At 38.8% G+C, this 22,502-nt stretch overlaps 2 protein-coding genes across 12 annotated transcripts in view; both read left to right on the plus strand.

The window, feature by feature from the left end:
• Window positions 1-2,091, plus strand: part of myo1b (myosin IB) — a 72,583-nt gene extending 70,492 nt beyond the window's left edge. For all 6 annotated transcript variants that reach the window (XM_017710808.2, XM_017710810.2, XM_017710812.2 and 3 more), the window contains one exon: window positions 30-2,091. In XM_017710808.2, coding sequence (XP_017566297.1) covers window positions 30-159 — 130 coding nt within the window. In that variant the 3' untranslated portion in view covers window positions 160-2,091. The remainder of the gene's footprint in view (window positions 1-29) is intronic.
• Window positions 2,092-4,830: 2,739 nt separating this feature from the next.
• On the plus strand, window positions 4,831-14,669 carry LOC119263585 (trans-1,2-dihydrobenzene-1,2-diol dehydrogenase-like). 6 transcript variants are annotated; one of them, XR_005130375.1, is made up of 4 exons: window positions 4,833-4,989; window positions 7,474-7,723; window positions 13,890-14,038; window positions 14,427-14,669. XR_005130375.1 is itself a non-coding variant. In XM_037539131.1 (4 exons), exons 1-4 carry the CDS (start codon window positions 4,900-4,902, stop codon window positions 8,874-8,876), a joined length of 240 nt encoding a protein of 79 aa, XP_037395028.1. In that variant the 5' UTR covers window positions 4,833-4,899; the 3' UTR covers window positions 8,877-9,017. The 6 variants fall into 6 exon arrangements, 4 of the variants coding, with proteins under 4 accessions (XP_037395026.1, XP_037395028.1, XP_037395025.1 ...); XM_037539131.1 differs by lacking the exons at window positions 13,890-14,038; window positions 14,427-14,669 and adding an exon at window positions 8,866-9,017 and having other exon boundaries at window positions 7,474-7,542; window positions 7,654-7,723; XM_037539130.1 differs by having other exon boundaries at window positions 4,834-4,989; window positions 7,474-7,542; window positions 7,654-7,723; window positions 13,890-14,669.
• Window positions 14,670-22,502: the final 7,833 nt, after the last annotated feature.

Genomic DNA, 22,502 nt, shown 5'->3' on the forward strand with positions numbered 1-22,502 from the left:
TGTATTTTTGTACCATCCTTTTTTTGCAGATTCCTTGTACAGTTCAAACAAGACAAAGTGTGTGTCAAATTCATTCAGGCTGGGCCCAAGAACGGCAACAGTGTGACCTGCAAGCGTAAAAATAACAGGCTTCTGGAGGTGTCTGTTCCTTCGCCATAATGACCAATCATAGATGCTCCCCATCGGGATGCCATTTCTGAGACTCGTCACCGTCAAACCTAACCTTCACCCCAGCCCCCAAATGACTGTGCAATTATAATGTTCTTGTTGTTGTCATTTCTCTTTTTTGTAGTCAGAATCAATGCATTATTGAGACCCCAAAATACTACATACAAAACAGTATTTTGGTAAATAGAGGAGAATCCCAAGTTTAGGAGGATATAGATAGGAGTTGGCCATGCTTACATCCTAGTCTTGGGGTGCATTAGTATTCTAGTTTAATCAAGACATTAATAGTTGTGATTATGATGACATAGAGGACACTTACAGGAGCTTGATTTGGTTAAACCCTTGGCAAGAGACACTGCTCTCATCATGCAGCAGAGTAGAAGCCAGTCTGGACCAGCTTATAGGCATCATGCTTTGTGGGGGTTTCTGAGTGGGTGAGAAAAACAGCAAGAGACTTGCAATGAGCTTCTGGGTTACTGCTGAAAAGCTAGAAACTAAGATTGCACTTTTTTCCACAAGAGCCAGGGTAAGTCGATATGTCTTACTTTGTTTATTTTGTAGTCTTTCTACCACTTTGTGATTCTCAAGCAGCACAATCTTTCTGTTCAAAACATGCTTGCCAAAGTTTGCCAAATGATGTGATGTAATTTGATGTCTAGAAGTATCAGCTGTTTCTTTCTGATGGACATTTCATAATGCATTACCTTTATTATTTACATTGCAAGCCAAAAAAACATATAATCTCTCCAGCATGAAGGAAAATGCCAAAATACAAGTTAGTGACTTTCTTTTCAAAAGATAATTTTTAAATGATCAAAATTTTTTTACAATTTTGTATAGTGCTATTCTGCAACATGCACTACAACATGATAGGTGTCACATTTTGGGTGTCTATGTGATGGTAATAATGACTGAAGGATGCGTTCAATGCTTTGTGCTCTGAAGCATTCTGAAGAGAAAAGGTGAGAGAGCAGAGCTGTTGGCTAAATCTCCAGCTTCAGGAAACACAGAAAGGTCCCCTATGTGTAAAGGAGGCTGAATATTAACTGCAGAATGAGGATGTTCCATCATGCCTAACTACTCAAAGAAAGCCACATGTACATAATCCAAGCCGTGGAACACATATGGACTGTATAGACAGTTGAAAGTAGAAGCTAATGCATATGTACTGTGTAGAGGCAATAGAAATTAAATTGCTTTTTCACCATTTGTATATTACATTTTCTAGCTGGCCCACACTGGCAAAAGGTCTGTGCAGTGTTTTTCTTGGGGCCTTGAGTGCAAAGCAAAGCACACTAATACAGAATTACAACGGTCTCCACCTCTGTCATGTACACTTTTGCACCCGTGACCGAACACACAGGTGAAAATGTTCTTCTTAAGCTTTTATCACTGATACGGAAAGTGAACGCTTTGCTTTAAACTATATTTAATACCATATTTTCTCTATGTTGTAGTGGGATTTTTATACTGTTGAATTTGTTCATAGTAAGGTCTTGCCACAGATTTTGAAGACGCTGCCCTGAGAGAAGATTTTTCCACAGTCCTTTGCATCTGCAGGTGTTTTACACTTCTCAGACTTCAAGTGTTTTTGTAAACTCACAATAAAACATGGTTGAATTTGGATTCAAGGGTTATTGTGCCCTCCTTTGAGGGAAGAATTATGAAGAGTTGCTTAGCTTTTTGATCGTTGGTTGTGTACAGTTTGTCTTCAATGCAGTATGCTACAGTCAATTCCTTTTTCTTTTCTTCGTCAGTAGTTAAAGAGAAAAGAACTGTTGTGTGCCTAAATGTAACTCGGCCTAACAACCGAGCTCGTAGATGTGTTTCAGTAAATGCTAATTGTAACAATCATCTAATTGTAACATCTTTCTTCTTTTTTAAATTAAGGCAAGAAATAAATAACTTTGGCAAAGCAGTGTTGTTCAGTGTAATCATGTGTCATCAGTATTTGTGATTTAAATTGCATTTAGAGCAAGGCTGCCCAAAATGTAAGGATGTTTAAGAAAACTTTCTGGTGGGTGAAATTAATTGCACTTCCTCACTCAGTGAGAGAATACATTTGAACACTGACATTGCACTAGTTAGGAGTTCAAAGCACATTTTGAACAGACTTGGATTTTAGACTAAAATTCTTTTGCTTTGAGTGAACCTACCTTATTTATGTTAATTGTACTAAAATAAAGGATTAAATATTCCATTTTGTCACTACCAAAACAATCATAACACTACTGAAACTTTACCAGATGTTTCAGAGGTGAGAATTTAAGCAAATTTTGAGTATAATTGAAAAATGCCACCCAGTACATGACTAGCAAACACAGCTTTGAGCTGTTGTACACACCTAAAATCATATTTTTATTAAAACACAAAAGGTTTTGGTACATTTGTTAATGTTTCATGCTGATTTTCAAACTTTGGGGTTTTATTTAAAAGCAATAGAATGTAACTGCTCACCTTGTGGTCATGAGGGACAGGCATGCAGTTCACTTCCGGTGCTAAAATGCACTAGTGTGGCTAAAATAAGGCTCCGCCTACGAATGAAAACTCTGGCTTTTCTAAAACTGTTGCCAAATCATTGTACGCTACATTTGAAAATCTGGACCACATATCGTTACTGTGCAGCAGCAGATTCAAATGTCCTGCCACCAGTTCACGATAACTGCTGAGTCTGACTGCACGCATGAGAAGAGCTTACTTATGTCTGTAACAGGTCTGTAGCGAGGTCTATTGACATTGTAGCAGGGCTTGATAATTGTCCATAGAGGAGTTGAGTGTGAATCTTCAAACCAAACACCACCATGCATTATGGGTATCCCTTATCCACTAAGGTGCAGTGGTTGTATGCTATTTATTGCAGTGCATTTTGGGATTGTTTGAATACACTATCATCTGCACTGTTTTCAGACACCCCTACAAAACAGTGTAACACTAAAATACTGCATTTAGTTTTAGTTTTCTTACTATGGGACCCCAGTTTGAACAAATTCCTTTTAAAATTGTATTTATAGGAACAAAACTATAGTGTCTTGTCTTGAAATATCTTGTTTTAAAAACTCAATACCTTTTGTATTTGTGTAGTTGTTTTTGTGTACAGTTGGTTCCCCAAGACAAAATATTTGGGCACCCCTGATGTAGAGGGTTACATTGGAAATTCAGAGTAACATCTCAGTGAAAACATTTGAAAATAGTTGTAAAATCATCTATGAGCTAAATACTTTCTAACACTACATGAGAATGTGCATCAGGGTTCATACAAGCTACCTGTAATCATCCAGACTGTTCTATAATACATAAAGGGAGGGAGAGTAGCATTATCACTGTATTTGTACATTTTTGCCATCAAGGAGAACATAAGGAGATTAGACCAGATGTTTTCCATCACATCTGGAGAGTTGTCCCGGGTTAAATTCCGCGGCTTGTGGAAGCTGCTGGTGGCAGGTCCCTGAGGAGCAGGCCTTGACAGATTGTGCATGCTGAATTTAAAAATAGCACCCAATTACAGCACTACCCTCACCAAGTTCCCACCATCCTGCAGTCTGGGAACAGAGGAGAGGCCAAGCCTTCCGCAGGGTGCAGGCCAGCCCTAAAGGGGAGTGACGGAGAAAGGCACACCCAGCTCTGAAACATACAGCTGACAGAAAAGCCCATTGAAAGCCTTGTGTTTGCATTTTCTCTGTTGTGTCTTTCTTACAGTGTTTATAAAGTGAAATATAGCCATTTTATTTGATATGTGAAGTTGATCAGGCTTAAATGGAAGTAAAGGTAAAAAGTCAATTTTTTTACTTTTATGTTTTAGCTTACTACAATTTTTACTCGATGAAAATTACAAACTGTGTATTTCTAACCATTTATTCTAATGTACACTCACCAGCCACTTTATTAGGTACACCTTGCTAGTAAAAGGTTGGACCCCCTTTTGCCTTCAGAACTGCCTTAATTCTTCGTGGCATACTTTCAACAAGGTGTCAGAAACTTTTGGTTGGTTATTTGAATTCCTGGTGCCTTTCTATCATCTCGAACCCGTCTGCCCATTCTCCTCTGACCTCTCACATCAACAAGGCATTTTCATCCACACGACTGACCGCTCACTGGATATTTCCTCTTTTCTCTGTAAACCCTAGTGATGGTTGCGCGTGAAAATCCCAGTAGATCAGCAGTTTCTGAAATACTCAGACCAGCCCGTCTGGCACAAACAACTATGCCACGTTCAAAGTCACTTAAATCACCTTTCTTTCCCATTCATCCCCCATGATGCTCGGTTTCAACTTCAGCAAGTTGTCTTGACCACCTCCACATGCCTAAATGCATTGAGTTGCGGCCATGTGATTGGCTGATTAGCTATTTGTGTTGACAAGCATTTGAACCTAATAAAGTGGCCGGTGAGTGCACATATATACATGTAAGGAAGGTTTTAAAGGCATTAAAGTCTTCAGACGTCTGGTTCCACACCCTGATAAAAAGTTTCCCTAAAACGGAGGATTAAATAATACAGATTTTTAAACATTTTAGAAAATCAGTGGAATTCCCCTTTAAGCGTTTAAAGTCTTATAAATCACTGCGGGCCTCACATTGTTTAAAGAATTTGAACTACTGAATCATTTAACAACAACACGTTGACCATTGACTTGGATTTCAGACTGACTTGGAAGTGAAATGATCCTCAGGCGCCACCTAGCGAGTAGTTTTAGGCTTTTCAATTAAAAGTAATATCGTGCAGCTGCTGTAAACATGGGAACTCGATGGGGAATATGCAGCGCTGGGAACATCAGCCATGGTTTTGTAGTGGCCCTAAAGACCCCGTCTCCGGAGGACCATCAGGTATCTCCATGTGTTTGTGGTGCTAGCTAGCTAACTAGTGTAAACAGATCTACAGGGCACGCAGGGTGGTCCGTTCGCAAACAAATGTTTGCGGTGTGTACAGTGTACGTCGTCTTTATGGTACCAGCTTTCCAAGACCACCAGCGAGCACTCAGACCTCAGTGGAAGTCCAGACCACTCCTCGCAGTGTCAACACGACGCGGAGTCTGAAATAAACACATCAAGCCTGACTGAAAATAAGGGAAATGTGGTGAATTAACTTCTAACTGGAGTAATTCGAAGGCTCGGTACAGTGAGTAGCAGCAAAGGGAAGGTAAAGAAAAGCCATAGCTTTACATTAATGAATGATTCTGTTTCCTAAAGTGTAGTCAGCAAGCTAACGCTAATGACTGAAGTTTAAACTAACTTAATGTTCGTGCGGTAAAAAAGTGACGTTGGGGAACAAATAAATCACAAGCAAGAGCTTCACAAGAAACGTTTTAAACAACACATTTTCACTGTTTTTACGTATCAGCTAAAAAAACGTATCAGCTGTTGTCTTTTCCGCCATTTTTATTTCTGACAGGAAGGGTTTCAAAATAGAAAACTTAAACATTTTCAGTTTGTTCATTTGTGATTTCTCACATCGTGATTCATTCATTAACACTTTTCACGTGTAATTTCGTGGTTTAACATACATCATATTATGGCACATATGATTACACAATTACATTATGATATGATCACAATTACATTATGACGCATATGATCACATTCAAATGATGGCATTCATGATCACAATCACATAATGGCATACACCAACCAGCCACTTAGTGTACTATTAAGCACACTGTCTTGTTTCTCCCGTCGTTTTCCATTTTATGAGCTTCACCTACCCTATAGGTGCACCCTGTTCCTCAGTGGTCCCCAGCCCCCTGACAGGTCCTCCACAGAGCAGGTAATATTTGGGTTTGGATCATTCTCAGTAGTATGGTCACATTGACTTGGTGGTGACGTGTTAGTGTTTGTTGCACTGGTATGAGTGGATATGAAACATTGTGTCCACACACTGTCCACTCTATTGCACACCTACCTTGTTGGATCACCTTGCAAATGTAATGTCAGAGACCGTAGCTCATCTGTTGCTGCACAAGTTGTGTTAGTCGTTCTCTAGTCCTTTACCAGTGGTCACAGGACGCTATTTGCTGGATATTTTCGGTTGGTGGACTATTCTTAGTCCAGCAGGGACACTGAGGAGTTTAAAAAATGATCCACTCGCACCAGTGCAACACACATTAATATGCCGCCACCACCACATCAGTGTCACTGCAGTGCTGAGAATGATCTACCACCAAGATTACCAGTTCTGTGGTGGCCCTGTGGAAGTCCTGACCATTAAAGGACAGGATAAATGGGGGTTAAGGGAGTTTGTAGAAAAACAGTTGGACTACAGTAATTTTATGTGTAGTCAGCACATTGTTACATATGATTACATATTTTTCACTTTAAGTCACATTCACATTGTGTTTTTGTATGTTTTTTAGACACTTGAATTTTCTGTAATGGTGCACTTCTGTAACTCAAATTTGCAGTAATTCCATTTAACGCTGAATGTCTAAATTACAAACTTTTATACATCATGCTATTAGCAGTTAAACAGCAGTGTTGCTCATTTAGAGGCTGAATGATTTTGCCTTTTAGGTCACTCAGCAGCAGCTCAGGAACTGAAGCAGATGCAGGAGTTCGCTGATAACCATGGCATTCCTAGTGTCTATGGAAGATACAAAGATCTGTCAGTCGACCCTGAAATAGCTGCTTTTCTCTGAAGGTTTCAATCATTGGTTTCAGTTCATTCCTCTGTCCAAGATAAAGAATGTCATCTGAATGTGGCACCTGATCAATCACCTGCACAGAAACTGCTCTTAGGATTTAAAAGGGTCTTTTATTTAGAAATTTTATCAACGGTCAAACAAAAAGATGTGCTAGTGACATTCTACTAATGGTTTACAGCAGACCACAGAGGCTGTAATTGGCTCAGATACTGCAGAACAGTCACACTACATAAGATTGGCATTGATGTAGGCAGTGGTCTGTACATAAGGTTGACAGTAAAAAGTGATGTAGGCAGTGGTCTGAACTGTAACTGAATGATAAACATTTACATTATAGTCTGTCCAGAATTCACTGTGTTCATTCCAGTCTTTCTTCTACAACACATTTTGATATGCAGTCTGTGAAGCCTGCAGATGTGGTGTATGTAGGTGCCATCCATCCTCACCATCTCAGAGTGGGCCAGCTCTTTATGAATGCTGGAAAAAATGTGCTGATTGAGAAACCATTTGCTCTGAATGCAAAAGAAGTAAAGAAACTTGTAGCCACTGCCAAGAAAAACTAAGTCTTTTGATGGAGATGAGTTAGAAGATCACAACGCGTACTTATCATTTTTGCTAGGTCACTGTGGCTAGTTTTCAAACTGCAAAAGAGATCTTTCCTCTGTTTTTGCAGGCACTGAGGACACATTTCTTTGTATCTGTGGAGGTCAAGGAGCTGCTGAGCCACGGTGATGTTGGGGAGGTAAGGATGGTGAGGGCAGATCTAGTTACCCCCCTCACACACATCCCTCGGCTTGTTGAGAAAGAGCTGGGTGGTGGGGCGCTGCTAGACATCGGTGTCTACTGTGTGCAGTTTGTGCTGATGGTGTACAGAGGGGAAAGGCCTGAATCTATCCAAGCCACAGGATACAAGCTGGATGCAGGTAATTTTTTAGAAGTATTAATTTTTCAGAATTCTCTTGAACGTGATTAAACTGCACTGCTGAGAAGTGACTTAAAGCAATAGGAAGTCCAATAAATTAAGTTGTTTCTGTTAAATTGTCTGTTAGTAAATACAAAAGTTTCATTAGTGTCCATCATCATCATTTTTATTTATATAGCGCCTTTCCCATGCTCACGGACACTTCATACATTTTAGAAGGAATGTAAACACAGTAAAACTATCATTATGCTGTAGGTGTTGATGGGCACGCAGTCATTGTGCTGAAATTCTCATGCAACAGAATGGCTGTCTGCACGTGTTCCATATCCATGATGCTCACTAATGACGCTGTGATTGTTGGCAACAAGGGCATGATTAAGGTGTATGTGTGTTTTCAAAGCATATAAACAATAATTATTGGAGTTGTAACAGTACATGATATTCAGAATTAGATTCAATACAATATGGTGGCATCTCAGCTCAAATACTGCGGCAGTAAGGAGTAGCTGAAAATGTTCCTCGTGGTAAAGTTTACTAGTGCTGTCAAATGATTTAAAATATCCATGATTAATTACAGTCTCTTGTGTAGTTAATTATGATTAATCACATTTGCCTTGTTCGTTCAATAAAAAAGTGAATAGTGCATTTTTTTTGTAGCTCTGAATGGACAAAATAAGCTTCATCAGGATATCCAGAATATATTACTTTCAGCAGTTCAGTAACATTATTAGTAACATTTTGGGGCAGTCGTGGGCTGGAGGTTAGGGAGCTGGCCCTGTGACCGGAAGGTTGCCGGTTCGATCCCCAGGGCCGACAGTCCATGATTGAGGTGTCCTTGAGCAAGACACCTTACCCCCAACTGCTCCGCGGGCGCCGTGGATAGGGCTGCCCACCGCTCTGGGCAAGTGTGCTCACTGCTCCCTAGTGTGTGTGTTCACTGGTGTGTATGTGGTGTTTCACTTCACGGATGGGTTAAATGCGGAGGTGAAATTTCCCCGGTTGTGGGATCAAAAAAGTATCACTTAATCTTAACTTAATCTTAATCTTATTTTCATAGTGTTCACATGAAAATGAACATAAAATCATGTGATGGCAGACTGAACATGAACATAGGGTGAACATGGATTCTTGTATTCATCACAGGTGTCCAGTGAGAGGCGCAGTGGATTCATGTTCCAGTTCCTCTGGGACTGTAGCCTCTCACTTTCATACCGCACACAGTTTGTCTTGTTTTGAGGGGAACTGTAGTTTTCACCTTTGCTCTTGTTAGTTTGCTGCATGTTGGGATTACAGTAGCTGGAAGTATTTTGTATTTAAGTATTATATATATATATATATATATATATATATATATATATATATATATAATATTTGGCAAAATGTAATGAATAATGGGCCACTAGAAATAGTACAAAATGACAGAATAAAGTCTTGTTAGATTTACTTACACTGAAGCTTATAAACATTTTTGCTTCCCCTGTAAAAACTTTTTGGGATTTGGATGGAGTTTGTTCTGACAGCAACAAGATAATAAACTTTGCCTTTTTGTCTCATACACTGTTTGTCCAAAAGTATGCACACACACTTCTAATTAGTGAATTCAGCTACTTTATGGTTGTTAGGGAAGATGAGAAGTCATGCGGTTAATTTAAAGAAAATCATCCTCTATTCCAGCACTCCAGAGAGTAGCTTCTCGTGACGAGAAGTCTCTAACATTCGCATTCACTCTGACAGTGGATTATATAGGCTCTTCAGAATATTTAATAAAAAGCATAAGATTTGTTACAGAGTAAAACCTTCCCAAATATGGCTTTTGTAAAATGATACATAAAAAACAATGCTAGAACATGTACCATTCAGGGTTAAACTAAGTTCAAGACAGAGGCCTTATTTCTAAAAGATGATGATAATGATGATGATGATGAGCGAGCATCAACCACAGTGGCCGATGCTTTTCTTGTTTCCCTTCTTGTTTACACAGGAAATATCTACAACATGTATGTGTCTAAAAAAAGATTGATTATCAGCATGTCAGATTATGTCTTCTGCAAATTACATTGTTGCCAGGCAAAAAATTAATGCTGTTTGATTAAAGTTCAATTTGAGCTTAACGTAAAAGTATCGCTAAGCTCATAATCAGAATGTAAGATTTTTTTCCTCATATTTCTCACTACAAAAACAAGTGTTTGGGCCAAGACTGCTTAAACACTGGACTCGCCAGAAAGGTCTGGGTGGTACCAAAATGCTCAGCCAAATTTACAGTACGAATGAGGATAGTAATTAAGGGTTGTGTTCTCATTACTGAGACCAGACAAAAGAGGGAGTCGGGGGCAGCATAAAAAGTTTTCACACCAACATAACAATGATCAGAAATATCACTGAACCCACAACCAGTAGTAACTTTGCATATAAACCCCTACTGGTGAACCACAAATACAGATGTGAAGGATCCTAACCTTGGTTTTTCATGTAGTTTTTCTATAATGTGTGAGGTGTCTTCTATGAGGTCTCACACTTTGCTTGAGTCATCAGAAATAAGTGCAGCACTTCCCTTCCACAAACACAGCACAGTTGTGCAGAGCTTCTTTTATTTAACTCACTCACTTCTGCTGTGAGAGGAGCATCAATGTGGTTTTGTAACACAAGCTTCAGTTTCCTTCTCACTACTATAAATACCATAACCAAGAAAAATCTTTACAGCATGAACAAGGGTTGGTCTTTGTCTGTGCATGACTCAGTTGTCTTGTGCATGCATGCATCTTATGAACAGGACCAACTGCCAGCAGGCATTAGAGTCCTGCAGAGTTCTGTCCAATTGGTAGATCACCATTCAGACAATTTCAGTGGGATTGGGACAAACATTGATGCACTAGTACTGATGAATAATTTTTGACAGGTCCAGAAATCAGAGTAATTAATTGTCATCACACACACACACATTTTCTAAGCCGATGTTGAGAAAACATCTTCAATCGAAGTCAGCAGCACACCATCTCCACTATATACAGTGCTATTGATTTGCATTAACTTTTCTCATTTTAGCTCAGTCACTGCAGTATGCAAGTGTCATGTGCTTCCTGTGGGCTTTCTATTTTGGATCATTTACAGAAACCAGCTAGATGCAAAGGATAAACAGTTACCACTGTCTCTGCAGTCAAACAACCGAACTCTGCTTCAGTTATCCCAAAGAAAGTTATGGGAGTTTTGACTCTTAGCAGTGTCCTTTTGCAAGTACATCAGTTCAATTCAATTCAATTCAAGTTTATTTGTATAGCGCTTTTTACAACATTGTTGTCACAAAGCAGCTTTACAGAAGTTTGAAAACATACAGTTATAACATATCCCCCAGTGAGCAAGCCAGAGGCAACAGTGGCAAGGAAAAATTCCCTCAGTCTGGAGGAAGAAACATTGGGAGGAACCAAGACTCACAAGTGGAGACCCATCCTCCTCTGGTCAAACAGTATTTACATTTTAATAAGCTAAATACCAAAGAAAAGCTAAGAGGATCTCTGTTTGAAAACTGGATGGTAAAGCTTTAGAAACTGCACTGGTAGAGTCTTTATGAAAAGTGGGAGTGAGCTGAAACAGTCCCATCCTTTCTCAATTGAGGGTGTTGCAGTTGGCACAAATGAACAGGAGAGCAGGTTGGTGATGGTGAGGAGGAGGCCCTGATGGTCAGTCTTCAGCAGGATGGGAGGGCAGTCATTATCTCAGGAAGAGTAAAGAGACAAAGTTAGTTCTGCTCAGCAGTATGACTGTAATAAAAATGATTTTCCCCAGAGTGTGGTTGGTGACTCCAGCAGATCTAACTATAACAGCATGAACTAAAAGGAGAGAACCAGAAGGTAACAGATATGAAAGTACCCTGAGACACTGGGATCCCCCATTCCACCCTCTGTGTGATCATGTGAAGTCTAAAGGGAAAGGCTAATTATCAAAAGCTAAACTAAACAAATTTGTTTTCAGTCTTGACTTAAAGGTTGAGACTGTGTCAGAGTCCCGAACATTAACTGGGAGATTATTCCACAATTTGAGAGCTTTGTAAGAAAAAGCTCTTCCACCCATTGAAGTCTTCTGAATTTTAGGAACCAGTAGAAAACCAGCATCCTGGGATCTGAGTAAGCGAGACAGTTCATAATGGGAAATAAGATCTTGCAGGTACTCCGGTGAGAGACCATGCAGGACTTTATACATCAAGTAAGAGAATTTTATAGTCAATATGGAATTTGATAGGAAGCCAGTGTAATGCTGATAAAACTGGACTGATGGCATCAGATTTCCTGGTTTTAGTGAGTACTCTAGCTGCAGCATTCTGAACTAACTGAAGTTTATTTAGGTTCCTGTTGGAGCATCCTGACAACAATGCATTACAGTAGTCTAGCCTTGAAGTTATAAAGGCATGTACCAATTTTTCAGCATCATGTAGGGATAACACATTTCTTAACTTTGAAATGTTTCGGAGGTGAAGAAATGCTGTCCTTGTAATATTATCTATGTGTTGATTAAACATTAGATCTAAATCAATCGTCGCAGCAAGATTTTTAGCTACTGAACCAGGCAAGATTTAACATTAAATCTGAGCATTTATTCCGAGCAGCCTTGGAACCAAGAAGGAGAACTTCTGTTTTAGTTGGGCTTAAAAGAAGGAAATTCTGCAGCATCCAGTTTCTTATATCTTTTACACAATCTTCTATTTTATTTAATCTGGATTAATCATCTGGTTTGGCTGATATGTACAGCTGTGTATCATCAGCATAGCAGTGGAAACTAATTCCATGTCTATTTATAACAAAGCCTAATGGTAACCTGTATAATGTGAATAACAGAGGACCTAAAAACAGAACCTTGTGGAACTCCATATTTCACTTTTGTATAATTAGATGATACATTATATAATTGTATGAACTGAAACCGGTCAGTGAGGTAGGATGTGAACCAGTATAACTCTATTCCTCTAATTCCAACCATGTTTTGTAGTGTCACGTTATATCAATATAATATAAAGTTTTAGAAAAAATTATTCCATCATGACTAAAAGTCCTTTCTCTTCGTTTGTTATAAGAATTGTAATATGTGGTGTACCAACCCACTTTGGATTGTTGAGTATTGTCTTATGCACCTGTGCATGTGTAATTGGTCTTTTAGGGGAATTCTATTGCTGGACCCCAGCTTTCTTTAGATTTTTCTTCTGCATAGTGCTGTACGCTAAGTAGAGCAAACATGCAAAGGCTTTGTTCGAAGGGATTTGGTTTAGTGGTGTACTCAGGTTTAGAACAATCTTGCAGTGGGTGGCGTTTTTTACAAGGATATTGAACACAATATGGTCGGAATGTAATTTTAAGAGTAACTACCAACTATTCAGCATTCAACATTTTTCCAGTGTCAAACCAGAAAGCAAATCAGAGAAGTCTGATTAATCCTCAGAACTTCGTTCCAAGGAAGTCATTATAGGAGAATTTATAATGTGTACATCATTTTGGACTGAACACATAGAACATTAAGGAAGGCAGTAAACTATCAGAGTGATAACCATAGTCACTGTATTTCCAATCTTGTGCCTGTTGTACTTTACTCAACCAGGGACCCAAAGCTTTAAATCTTGCAAAAGCAGTATAATTTACACAAATAAGAACAAAGCAATGTACAAAATTCATTCAAGGAAATATATCCTGCGCAAAATATTTTAGGGGTACACGTTAGTATTAAAAAAATTATCAGAACAATGACAACAATACACAGACTAAACAAATGTGACATACTGGTACCAAAAACACACATTTTACTGGTAACCACTACAAATCCTATTCTCAGTCACACAAACCTTATTCACACTTGTCCTCCTAAATATTCATCTCCTTACAAACTTGTTCACAATTTTTCTGTCTCAAGAGAATATGGTCTCACTATGATCTTGTGATCTCTTGATCAATCAGATCCTCACAGCAATGTTCTAATGTCTGGTGTAAAACCTTCCCTCAATTATAGAATCTGTTACTGCAGGAAGAAGGGACAATCTCCTTATTAATACCCTTCACTTCAGACTAAACATTGCATGGGCAGGTGTCTGCTAACTTTTGGACAGAGCATATACCAATGGTTCTCAAAGCAGTCCTTCGCATCCCCCCGTTGGTCCACATTTTTACTGATGTTTTTGTTGTCCTCTGTAGATACCAGTTCACATACGGTGTCCTATAACATTTGAAGTGAAGTATTGTTGTTCGGCACCCACTACCAGAGCCCAGCATGCCTCTCAACTTCACCCACAGTGCAGAACTGCGCTATGAAGCTGAAGAAGTTCATCAGTGTCTTCTCAGTGGTAAGACCCAGCAGCTTGGGCTGTGATTGTAGATGTAAAATCCCTTTGAACAGTCTTTATAAGACTTAAGAGTTTTACAGTGGGAAGTTTCTGGGAAATGAGTTGTTTTCTGTGCATTTTTTCCATGTAATCTCAGGAAAGATCTGTTTTTGGATTTTTATATGATTGCTAGAATACGGGGAAAAATGTATTTGTTTTGTCTATTGTTGTCTCTCTTTCCATGCTTCAGCATTATCAGTTTGTGAAATCAAATGTTTTTTGACATCTCATATTTGTGGCATTCTTGGTATGTACTTAACATACTTGCTGGAGAGCTTATTCCTTGACTGTACTACACAACCATGCAGATATCTGATTTGCTAGTTTATCTCTTACTGAAATGTTATAGCGCCTATGAGAACACATCTGTTGATTTACCAAAGCCTTTGGCACTGAATGGCACATAACACTGCTGGACTACGGACAAACATCTTGACAGACTGCATCATACAGGACTGAAGGAGAGCTCAGTGATTGTGTGAGAGCTCCAGTCTTCTCGCAGAGATAACAGACGAAGCCAGAAGACAGGTTGATGTAACTTGCAGCCAAGACGGCTCACTGCTTTTTCTAAATAAAATGTATATAAATAGGATTGGTTTGTGTTCTTTATTGTGGAATACGAGTTTGCAGATATAAAAATAACATAAAAATAGATATACTGATACTTTTTAAACTCTATTTAAATATATATCTGTACTCAGGGGTTGTAATACATCTCCAAAAGTGGTGAAAATAGAAAAAGAGGAAATGCTTAAGAGATGCTTAATTTCTATGGTTGTCACAAATAAAGCAACAGGTTGCTGATCTAAACCATTTTAATGTGAGAGGAAAAAAAAAAAAAAAAAAAATATATATATATATATATATATATATATATATATATATATATATTTTTTTTTTTTTTTTTTTTTTTTTTCTTTTTTTTTTTCTTTCTTTCTTGTATAGCTAATATATATTTATACCCTTCACATTTGTGCAAATAAAACTCGTTTATAACTTAAAGTAGTCAGTGTAGTGCTTGTAAGGTGTCTAAGGTGTCTAACATCTACCAGCTCCGTGTCATCATGGACAAGTGGAAGAGGATTCCAGTAGCAACCTGTGCAGCTCTGGTGAATTCCATGCCCAAGAGGGTTAAGGCCGTGCTAGATAATAATGGTGGTCACACAAAATATTGACACTTTGAGCACAATTTGGACATGTTCACTGTGAGGTGGACTCACTTGTGTTGCCAGCTATTTAGACATTAATGGCTGTGTGTTGAGTTATTTTCAGAGGACAGTAAATCTGTACTGCTATGCAAGCTGTACACTGACTGTTTTAAGTCATATCCAAGTTTAATTTCTATAGTGTTGTCCCATGAAAAGATTTAATAAAATATCTGCAGAAATGTGAAGGGTGTGTGTGTGTGTGTGTGTGTATAGCAATATCAAGGTGCTTTGGAATTATCTACTTGGTGTTTAATAAATGTAAGTTTAATCTACTTGCTTTGTTTTATATATATATATATATATATAGTCTCTTAAACACTGCCCCTTCAAAATCTCTGATAGCCCTTTAACTGTTTTGCTACCATGATCAATTGAGTCACTTGCTGTGCCAGAAAATGTTCCCTAGTCACTATACCCTACATTAAAAAATCTGGATTACTATGTAGAACACTTTTAAATAACAGAATTTTGGTAGTTGTAAAACATTTCAGATACTAAGCTACGTCATACAAGTTTGCTTGTTATTGTACAGATTCAAAGCCTAGACCATAAACGTCACCTACCGTCAGTCCATGATAAATGCTGTGTTTAACGGTAACTCAGAACTGTAACAGGTCTGTAGAGACACTGACATTGTAGCTGGGCTCAATAATCCTCCTCAGAGAACTTTTCTATGACTCTTCAAACACAAGTGCATTTCAGGATATCTACTATCTGCTACCATCAATTGCACACTGTTACAGTGCGTTGGGGGATTGTGTGCTGCATCTTCTACATTGTGTTTTTGGACATCGCTACAAAATAAAAATTCATGCACTATATAGCAAATAGGTTGCAGTTCTGGATACAGATAGTGTACACTTTTCTGAGCATATCACAAACATCATCAGTACTTAAAGAACAGTGAAAACTGTTTCATCACTGGGTGAGCATAATTAGTTTTGCTAAACAGGATTTTTTTATATAAAAGTTGTGTTGCTTGCTGCTGTTCCAACTTATTAAACTTGGCAAAAACTAAAAAAACAGAATGCATATTTTGAAAATGTCTGCAAGTATTGTCATATTGTTTTGCCATATCGCCTATCCATAATGGCTTAGTACTTAGGTCTACAAAATGAAACCGCATGTGTAACAGTTTGCTACACAAAACTTTTATTCTGGGCTTCACACTGAAATTCTGTTTCTGTGATGATAATTTATTTGAAACTGGTGATTTCTCTTTTTTTATTTAACTCTTCAGACGTGTTGCATGTAATTGATAATAGGAATATTATCAAAAATATTCTGTAGAGATTAAAAAATAGTGAAAAACATGGTTTTATATTATAAAACATTTGACAGACAGGAAATTTGTAATCAGATTATGCCTCCACATTCATTTTACGCACAGTGGAAGTGATTTGTCACGTTGCTTTTAAGCTGTGGCATGATACTCTGTGTTAGCCATAATGTAAAAGACACTGAAAGAATGTATGACCTTGTTTGAGAAGAAAGCTCAGGATACTTCTTCTTCTGTACTAGTGTCTTTTTTTTTAAACTTTGATTTTTGATGTCTGTTGTGTCAATTATTATTTGACTGTATTATTACACATATACACATATTAATACACTTTTCTCTTACCTATTATAGTTTAAATGAACTGAGTGAAGGGATTGTACCTCCGAGGCAGAGTGGTGATGGGAAGTCCTCTCAGTGACTCACAGTAGTTAACCTGTTATTAACCTATTACAGTGATGTGAAAAGCATTCTTCCCCTTCCTGATACTTTCTGTTTTTGTATATTTGTTGCAGTAGCTCTTTAAAATGTAGTATTAGGTAAAGGCAAAGAAAATCTTTTGAAAGATAAATCATTTTTCAGACATAAATAATTTTTATTAATATTTATATTATTTGTGTAAGGAGCAAAAGTATTCAACATGCAAACCATCCATTCATATAGAAAAAACAGAAAAGAAAAAAGAAAGAACTTTATTAACATTTATTAAGGAAAGCACAGAGTTACAGCAGCAGAAGCATGCAAAACTATTAATATACAAATTTACATTAACTACATTAACTATTAATATACAAATTTACAAGGACCACGAAAAAAAGGAATAATAGAAGAAGAAAACAGTTGAAGAGCAATGTTACTCAGTGTTTTTAACCTTATTAATCAGCCCCGCAACAGGAGGCGTGTGTTGCTCTGGCCATATGATGAGTCCAATGTCAGCGTAAAAATCACCTGTCTGTCTGTTGCTGAATGAGCTCATTCAGCATAAGTAATTGCCCTGTCAGTTACTGAATCAACAGATTAACAGAATAAGATTCAGCTGATTTGTAATAAGATTCAGTTAATTGAATACAGACATGTTAGGATGCCAGCCCTTAAAAGTAAACCACACTCATACAGATGTTACCATCAAAGGGATGATAGTCGCCACAAGGCTTTTACAAGCACATTAGGCCATGATCGAAAATCCAAAAGAGATGAGGGGAAAAAGCTGTCAAAATATATCTGTTGTCTGGAAAGGGTTACAAAACCGTTTCTCAGTTTCTGGGACATCACTGAACCACAGCAAGTGCCATAGGAACATTTGTGAATCATCCAGGATGTAGCTGTCCTGCCAAAATTTCGCCAAAGTGCAGAGGCAAATCATCTGGGAAGTCGGTGTAGGTTCCAGGAGGATAGGCAAGGGAACCGCAGGTCTCTCCAGCCTAAGCTATAAAGATCAATATTCATGACTCCAGAGGAAAGTGTACTGGGCACTCATGAAGGAGCAGCAATGCAGAAAACACTGTCCATCAAAAGAAACATCAGTGTTCACCTGAAAAAAGCAATCCCTAAACATTTTAGGTTTATATTCTATGGACAGACCTGTCCAAAACAGAACTTTTTTCTGGACAACATGGTTGCCCTTTTATAACACGTCCTGTATTTCACAATAGGAACATCATACCAACATTCAGACATGGTCGGGGCAATGGGAAGGTGTGGAGATGTTGTTAAAGGAACCATGAATTGTGATCTATATCAGAGAATCATTGAGAACAGTCTGTTCATTTGTGAATGAGCAGAAGCTGAAGCATAATCAGGTTATGCAGGAAGACAAAGATGAATAATAGAAAAGAAAATCCCAGTCGAAATGGCTGAAAAGAAGCAAACTTAATGTTCTGGAGTCCTGATTGAATCCCATAGGGCTGCTTTAGCCGAACCTTAAAGGAGCAGTAATGCTTAAAAACCTACATACATCTGAATTAAAGCAGTTCTGCCTAAGGAGAGCTGGCTTAAATTCTGCCACAACATTGTAAAAATCTGCTAAATTATAGGACCATATCTTGGCTGCAGATTTTGCTGCTAAAGGTCGGGAACCAAGTTATTAGGTTTAAGGGGGCAAATACTTTTTCACATGGTTGATTGACATCTGGATTCTTAAAAAAGCAAAATATTCCATTTTTGTCTATTTGTCTAATATGACATTTATATTTTAACATCTAAGCCTTCACAGTGACAAATAGGCAGTAATATGCACGCACACATAGATACATCTTCTAAGCTGCTTCTCCATCTGGGTCGTTTGGGGTGCTGGAGCCTATCCCAGCTATCCCACCTATCCCAGGAGCCTATCCCAGCACAAAATAAAATAACTGTTGTTTTTGTTATAAAATCTGCTTACATGTAAAAACATAGTAAAATACTACACGTGTTCCTGCGGTCGGATCCTCTCATACAAACTCTCATGCATTTATCATAAAGGTTTTGGCAAAAGATGCATTAAGAACTCATAAATAGTGTGGTTTTATTATAAGCATCTTGGGTTAATATTAGGCTTTGTGAAACATTTAGCACTCCACCCAAGAACTTGTTGCACTAGCTCACCCAGAATGAACGGGTGTTGTATATCTGACACTGTATGGGCTGCATTAGGTTACAAAGATCTGCAAGACATAACATGACAGATACACTTGACACAATGGTCTCAGAAGGTGAGAATGATCACACAGTGCCACATTCTGTCTGCTATATGTTCTAGATATTGTCCATAGCCAATACTAGGCCTCTGTTATATGACTCCAGTTAAGCTAATCAACATCACAGGTGAGTAACACTGAAACTAGTGCAGTTCTGACACACTGCCTAACAAAGGCAAGAGTCTGACTGCATTATGACAGACTATCCTGTTTTATGATTTGAGATTATTGGTCTTAGTGTGGGAAAAAGTGTTAACTAAGCATGTAGATTCTTGTCCTCCACCACAGAAGGAAAGTAAAAATTTCTTTAGATCTATAAAAGTACTTCAGCTAGAGGCTTACTCCCAAAATTGATATATAGCCAGACAAAAAAGGAAGGTCACCTTTGCAATCAAAATCACTTTATTTCACCCAGTATGGTAAGTATACAAGTAATTTGTCGTGGTAAGTGCATACATGTATAACATGGAACATACTGAACATACAAGACAAGCAAATAGACTGCTAAGAAATATCTGGCGAAGGGAATAAAATGAAATAAATAAAATTAAGAATAAGAAAGAGCCATGGAGGAGCTAAAGAGAATCTCTGTACATATGCAGATAAGAATACCAATATTTATGAAAGTCTGATGACATATACTGTAAGAACTATAATAAGTTAAATACGTAAATAAATATGGAAATAAATATTTTTTATTGTGCAAAATGTTCATAAGTGTAATACAGATCTTATGCAACTCTTATTTTTATTCTTATTCTTATTTTGTTGTAAATAGTCCAGAGATTTAACTTCTGTTATTTATGTTTATAATGTTTACACTGTCTGCGATGGACTGGCGACCTGTCCAGGGTGTATCCTGCCTTCCACCCGATGACTGCTGGGATAGGCTCCAGCATCCCCCCACGACCCTGACGGAGAAGCGGCTTAGAAAATGGATGGATGGATGGATGTTTACACTGTTTCCTGTTTCTATTACTGAATGCCTTACTTCTATAACTCTGCTGCTGTAATACTGTGAATTTCCCAGCTGTGGGACTAATAAAGGATTATCTTATCTTGTCTTATCTTATGTTGTACATGCACAAAAGTATTGGGACTTCTTGGGATCTCTTAATCACTGATTTCAGGTGTTTCATTTAGTCCCATGGCCACAGGTATATAAAATCAAGCACCATAGCCATGCAGTCTGACATTACAAACATTTGTGAAAGAATGGGTCATTGGTGGGGCATGGTACTGTAATAGGATGTCACCATTGCAACAAGTCAGTTCGCCTAATTTTTCTCCTCCTAGATATTCCACGATCAACTGTGAGTCGTTATACTGGGAGCATTTAGGAACCATGGCAACTCAGCCATGAAATGGCAGACCATGTTACAGAGCGGGGTTCTGAGGCGCATGGTGCATAAAAGTCGCCAACGCTCTGCTGACTTGATAACTGCAGTGTAAAACTCCTCTGGCATTAACATCAGCACAAAAAACGTGTGCTGGGATCTTCATTTTGTTTATATGGCCGAGCAGCTGTGTGCAAGCCTTACATCACCGAGCACACTGCCAAGCATTGGAAGGAGTGGTGTAAAGCACATCGCCACTGGACACTGGAGCAGTGAAAATGTATTTTGTGGAGGCAGACTGATGGATGAATCTGGGTTTGACAAATGGCAAATTACCTACCTGACTGCACTGTGCCAGCTGTAAAGTTAGGTGGAGGAGGGATAATGCTGTGGGGTTGTTTTTCAAGGGTTAGCTCAGGCACCTTAGCTCCAGTGAAAGGAAATCTTAATGCTTCAGTATACTAAGACATCTTGGACAACTGTACAAACTGTCCAACTTTGTGGGAGCAATTTGGTGAAGGCCCTTTACTGTCACAGCATGACTGTGCCCCAAAGCACAAATCAAAGTTCATAAATAAAGGCATGCTTGTGTGAGTTTGGTGTGGAAGGACTTGACTGGCCTGCACAGAGCCCTGTCCTCAACCTCATCAAACATCTTTGGGGTGAACTTTTATGAAGATTGCAAGCCAGGTCCCCTTGTCCAACATCAGTGTGGGTTCAGATATCAAAATCTGTAATCCCAGTATTTTGTGGAAAGGCAATAGTAGTGGGCGACAGAGCCATTGGGATTCCTACTTAGATATTAGTTTCACTGGTATGCCACAAAGCCATATGACACCACCAGCATAAAACACACCAACGGTATCCCTTTACCTGAATGGCTGAACCACTCATTTCAGTATTCACACCTCCTGATGTGTAGTTGGTTATAGCCTGAGGGAAGAGTCAGTCAGAGTTAATGTTAGTCCAGGAGCCAATGTTAGAAAGACAATTGGAAGATACCGCAGGTCTGTTGGTGTAACGATAACCATTTGCTTCAGTTTAGCCTTCAGCATAGCAGCCCGAAGGCAAGGCTAGTGAGTGTATAAATGAACAACAATAGGTTTTCTTTAGTATCATTCAAGCTTAGTCTTCTTCTTCTTTCTGCTGCTCCCTTTAGGGGTCGCCACAGCAGATCATCTGCCTCCATCTTGCCCTTCCATTGCCTCCTCTACTTTCACACCAACCATCTCCATGTCTTTGCCCAATATATCCACTATTCCTCCTCAACACATGTCCAAACCATCTCAACCTGGCCTCTCTGGCTTTATCTCCAAACTGCTCCACCTTCACTGTCCCTCTGATCTGCTCATTTCTAATCTTGTCCATCCTTGTCACTCCCAACGAAAATCTCAGCATCTTCATCTCCGCCACCTCCAGCTCAGCCTCCTGTCTTTTAGACAGAGCCACATTCTCCAAACCATACATCATAGCAGGACACAATACTGTCTTGTAAACCTTCCCTTTCACTCTTGCTGCTATCCTTCTGTCACACATCAGCCCTGACACCCGTCTCCACCCACTCCATCCTGCCTGCACCCTCTTCTTCACCTCTTTTTTGCACTGTCCATGGTTGACCCAAGATATTTGAAGTCATCCACCTTTCCTTCTTTACTGTCCAGCCTCTCATACAGCTCATCATAGGCCTGAGCCTTTGCCACCATTCTTTTTGCTATGCGACTAGCCTCACAGTACTCCTGCCTACTTCCTTCATCTCTCTCATTCAATTAAATTCTCATATCATTCAAGCTTAGTATGTTTATATATTACACAGGAGTAGACACAGTATCGGTATCAATACTTAGTATCGGCCAACACGTAAGGATCAGGAAAGGAACAAGTGGTATCGGTGCGACCCTGCTGAGTTGTATTACTCCTGTTTACTCCCTC

Source organism: Pygocentrus nattereri, chromosome 6 (assembly GCF_015220715.1).
Source record: "Pygocentrus nattereri isolate fPygNat1 chromosome 6, fPygNat1.pri, whole genome shotgun sequence".
In the NCBI taxonomy this organism is placed as follows: domain Eukaryota; kingdom Metazoa; phylum Chordata; class Actinopteri; order Characiformes; family Serrasalmidae; genus Pygocentrus; species Pygocentrus nattereri.

Coding starts and splice junctions, on each gene's coding strand:
- LOC119263585 (XM_037539128.1), top strand. CDS start 4,900: ATGGGAACTCGATGGGGAATATGCAGCGCTGGGAACATCAGCCATGGT. Junction 4,990..7,473: donor CGTCTCCGGAGGACCATCAG/GTATCTCCATGT, acceptor CTGTTTTTGCAG/GCACTGAGGACACATTTCTT. Junction 7,724..13,889: donor AGGATACAAGCTGGATGCAG/GTAATTTTTTAG, acceptor TGTCCTCTGTAG/ATACCAGTTCACATACGGTG.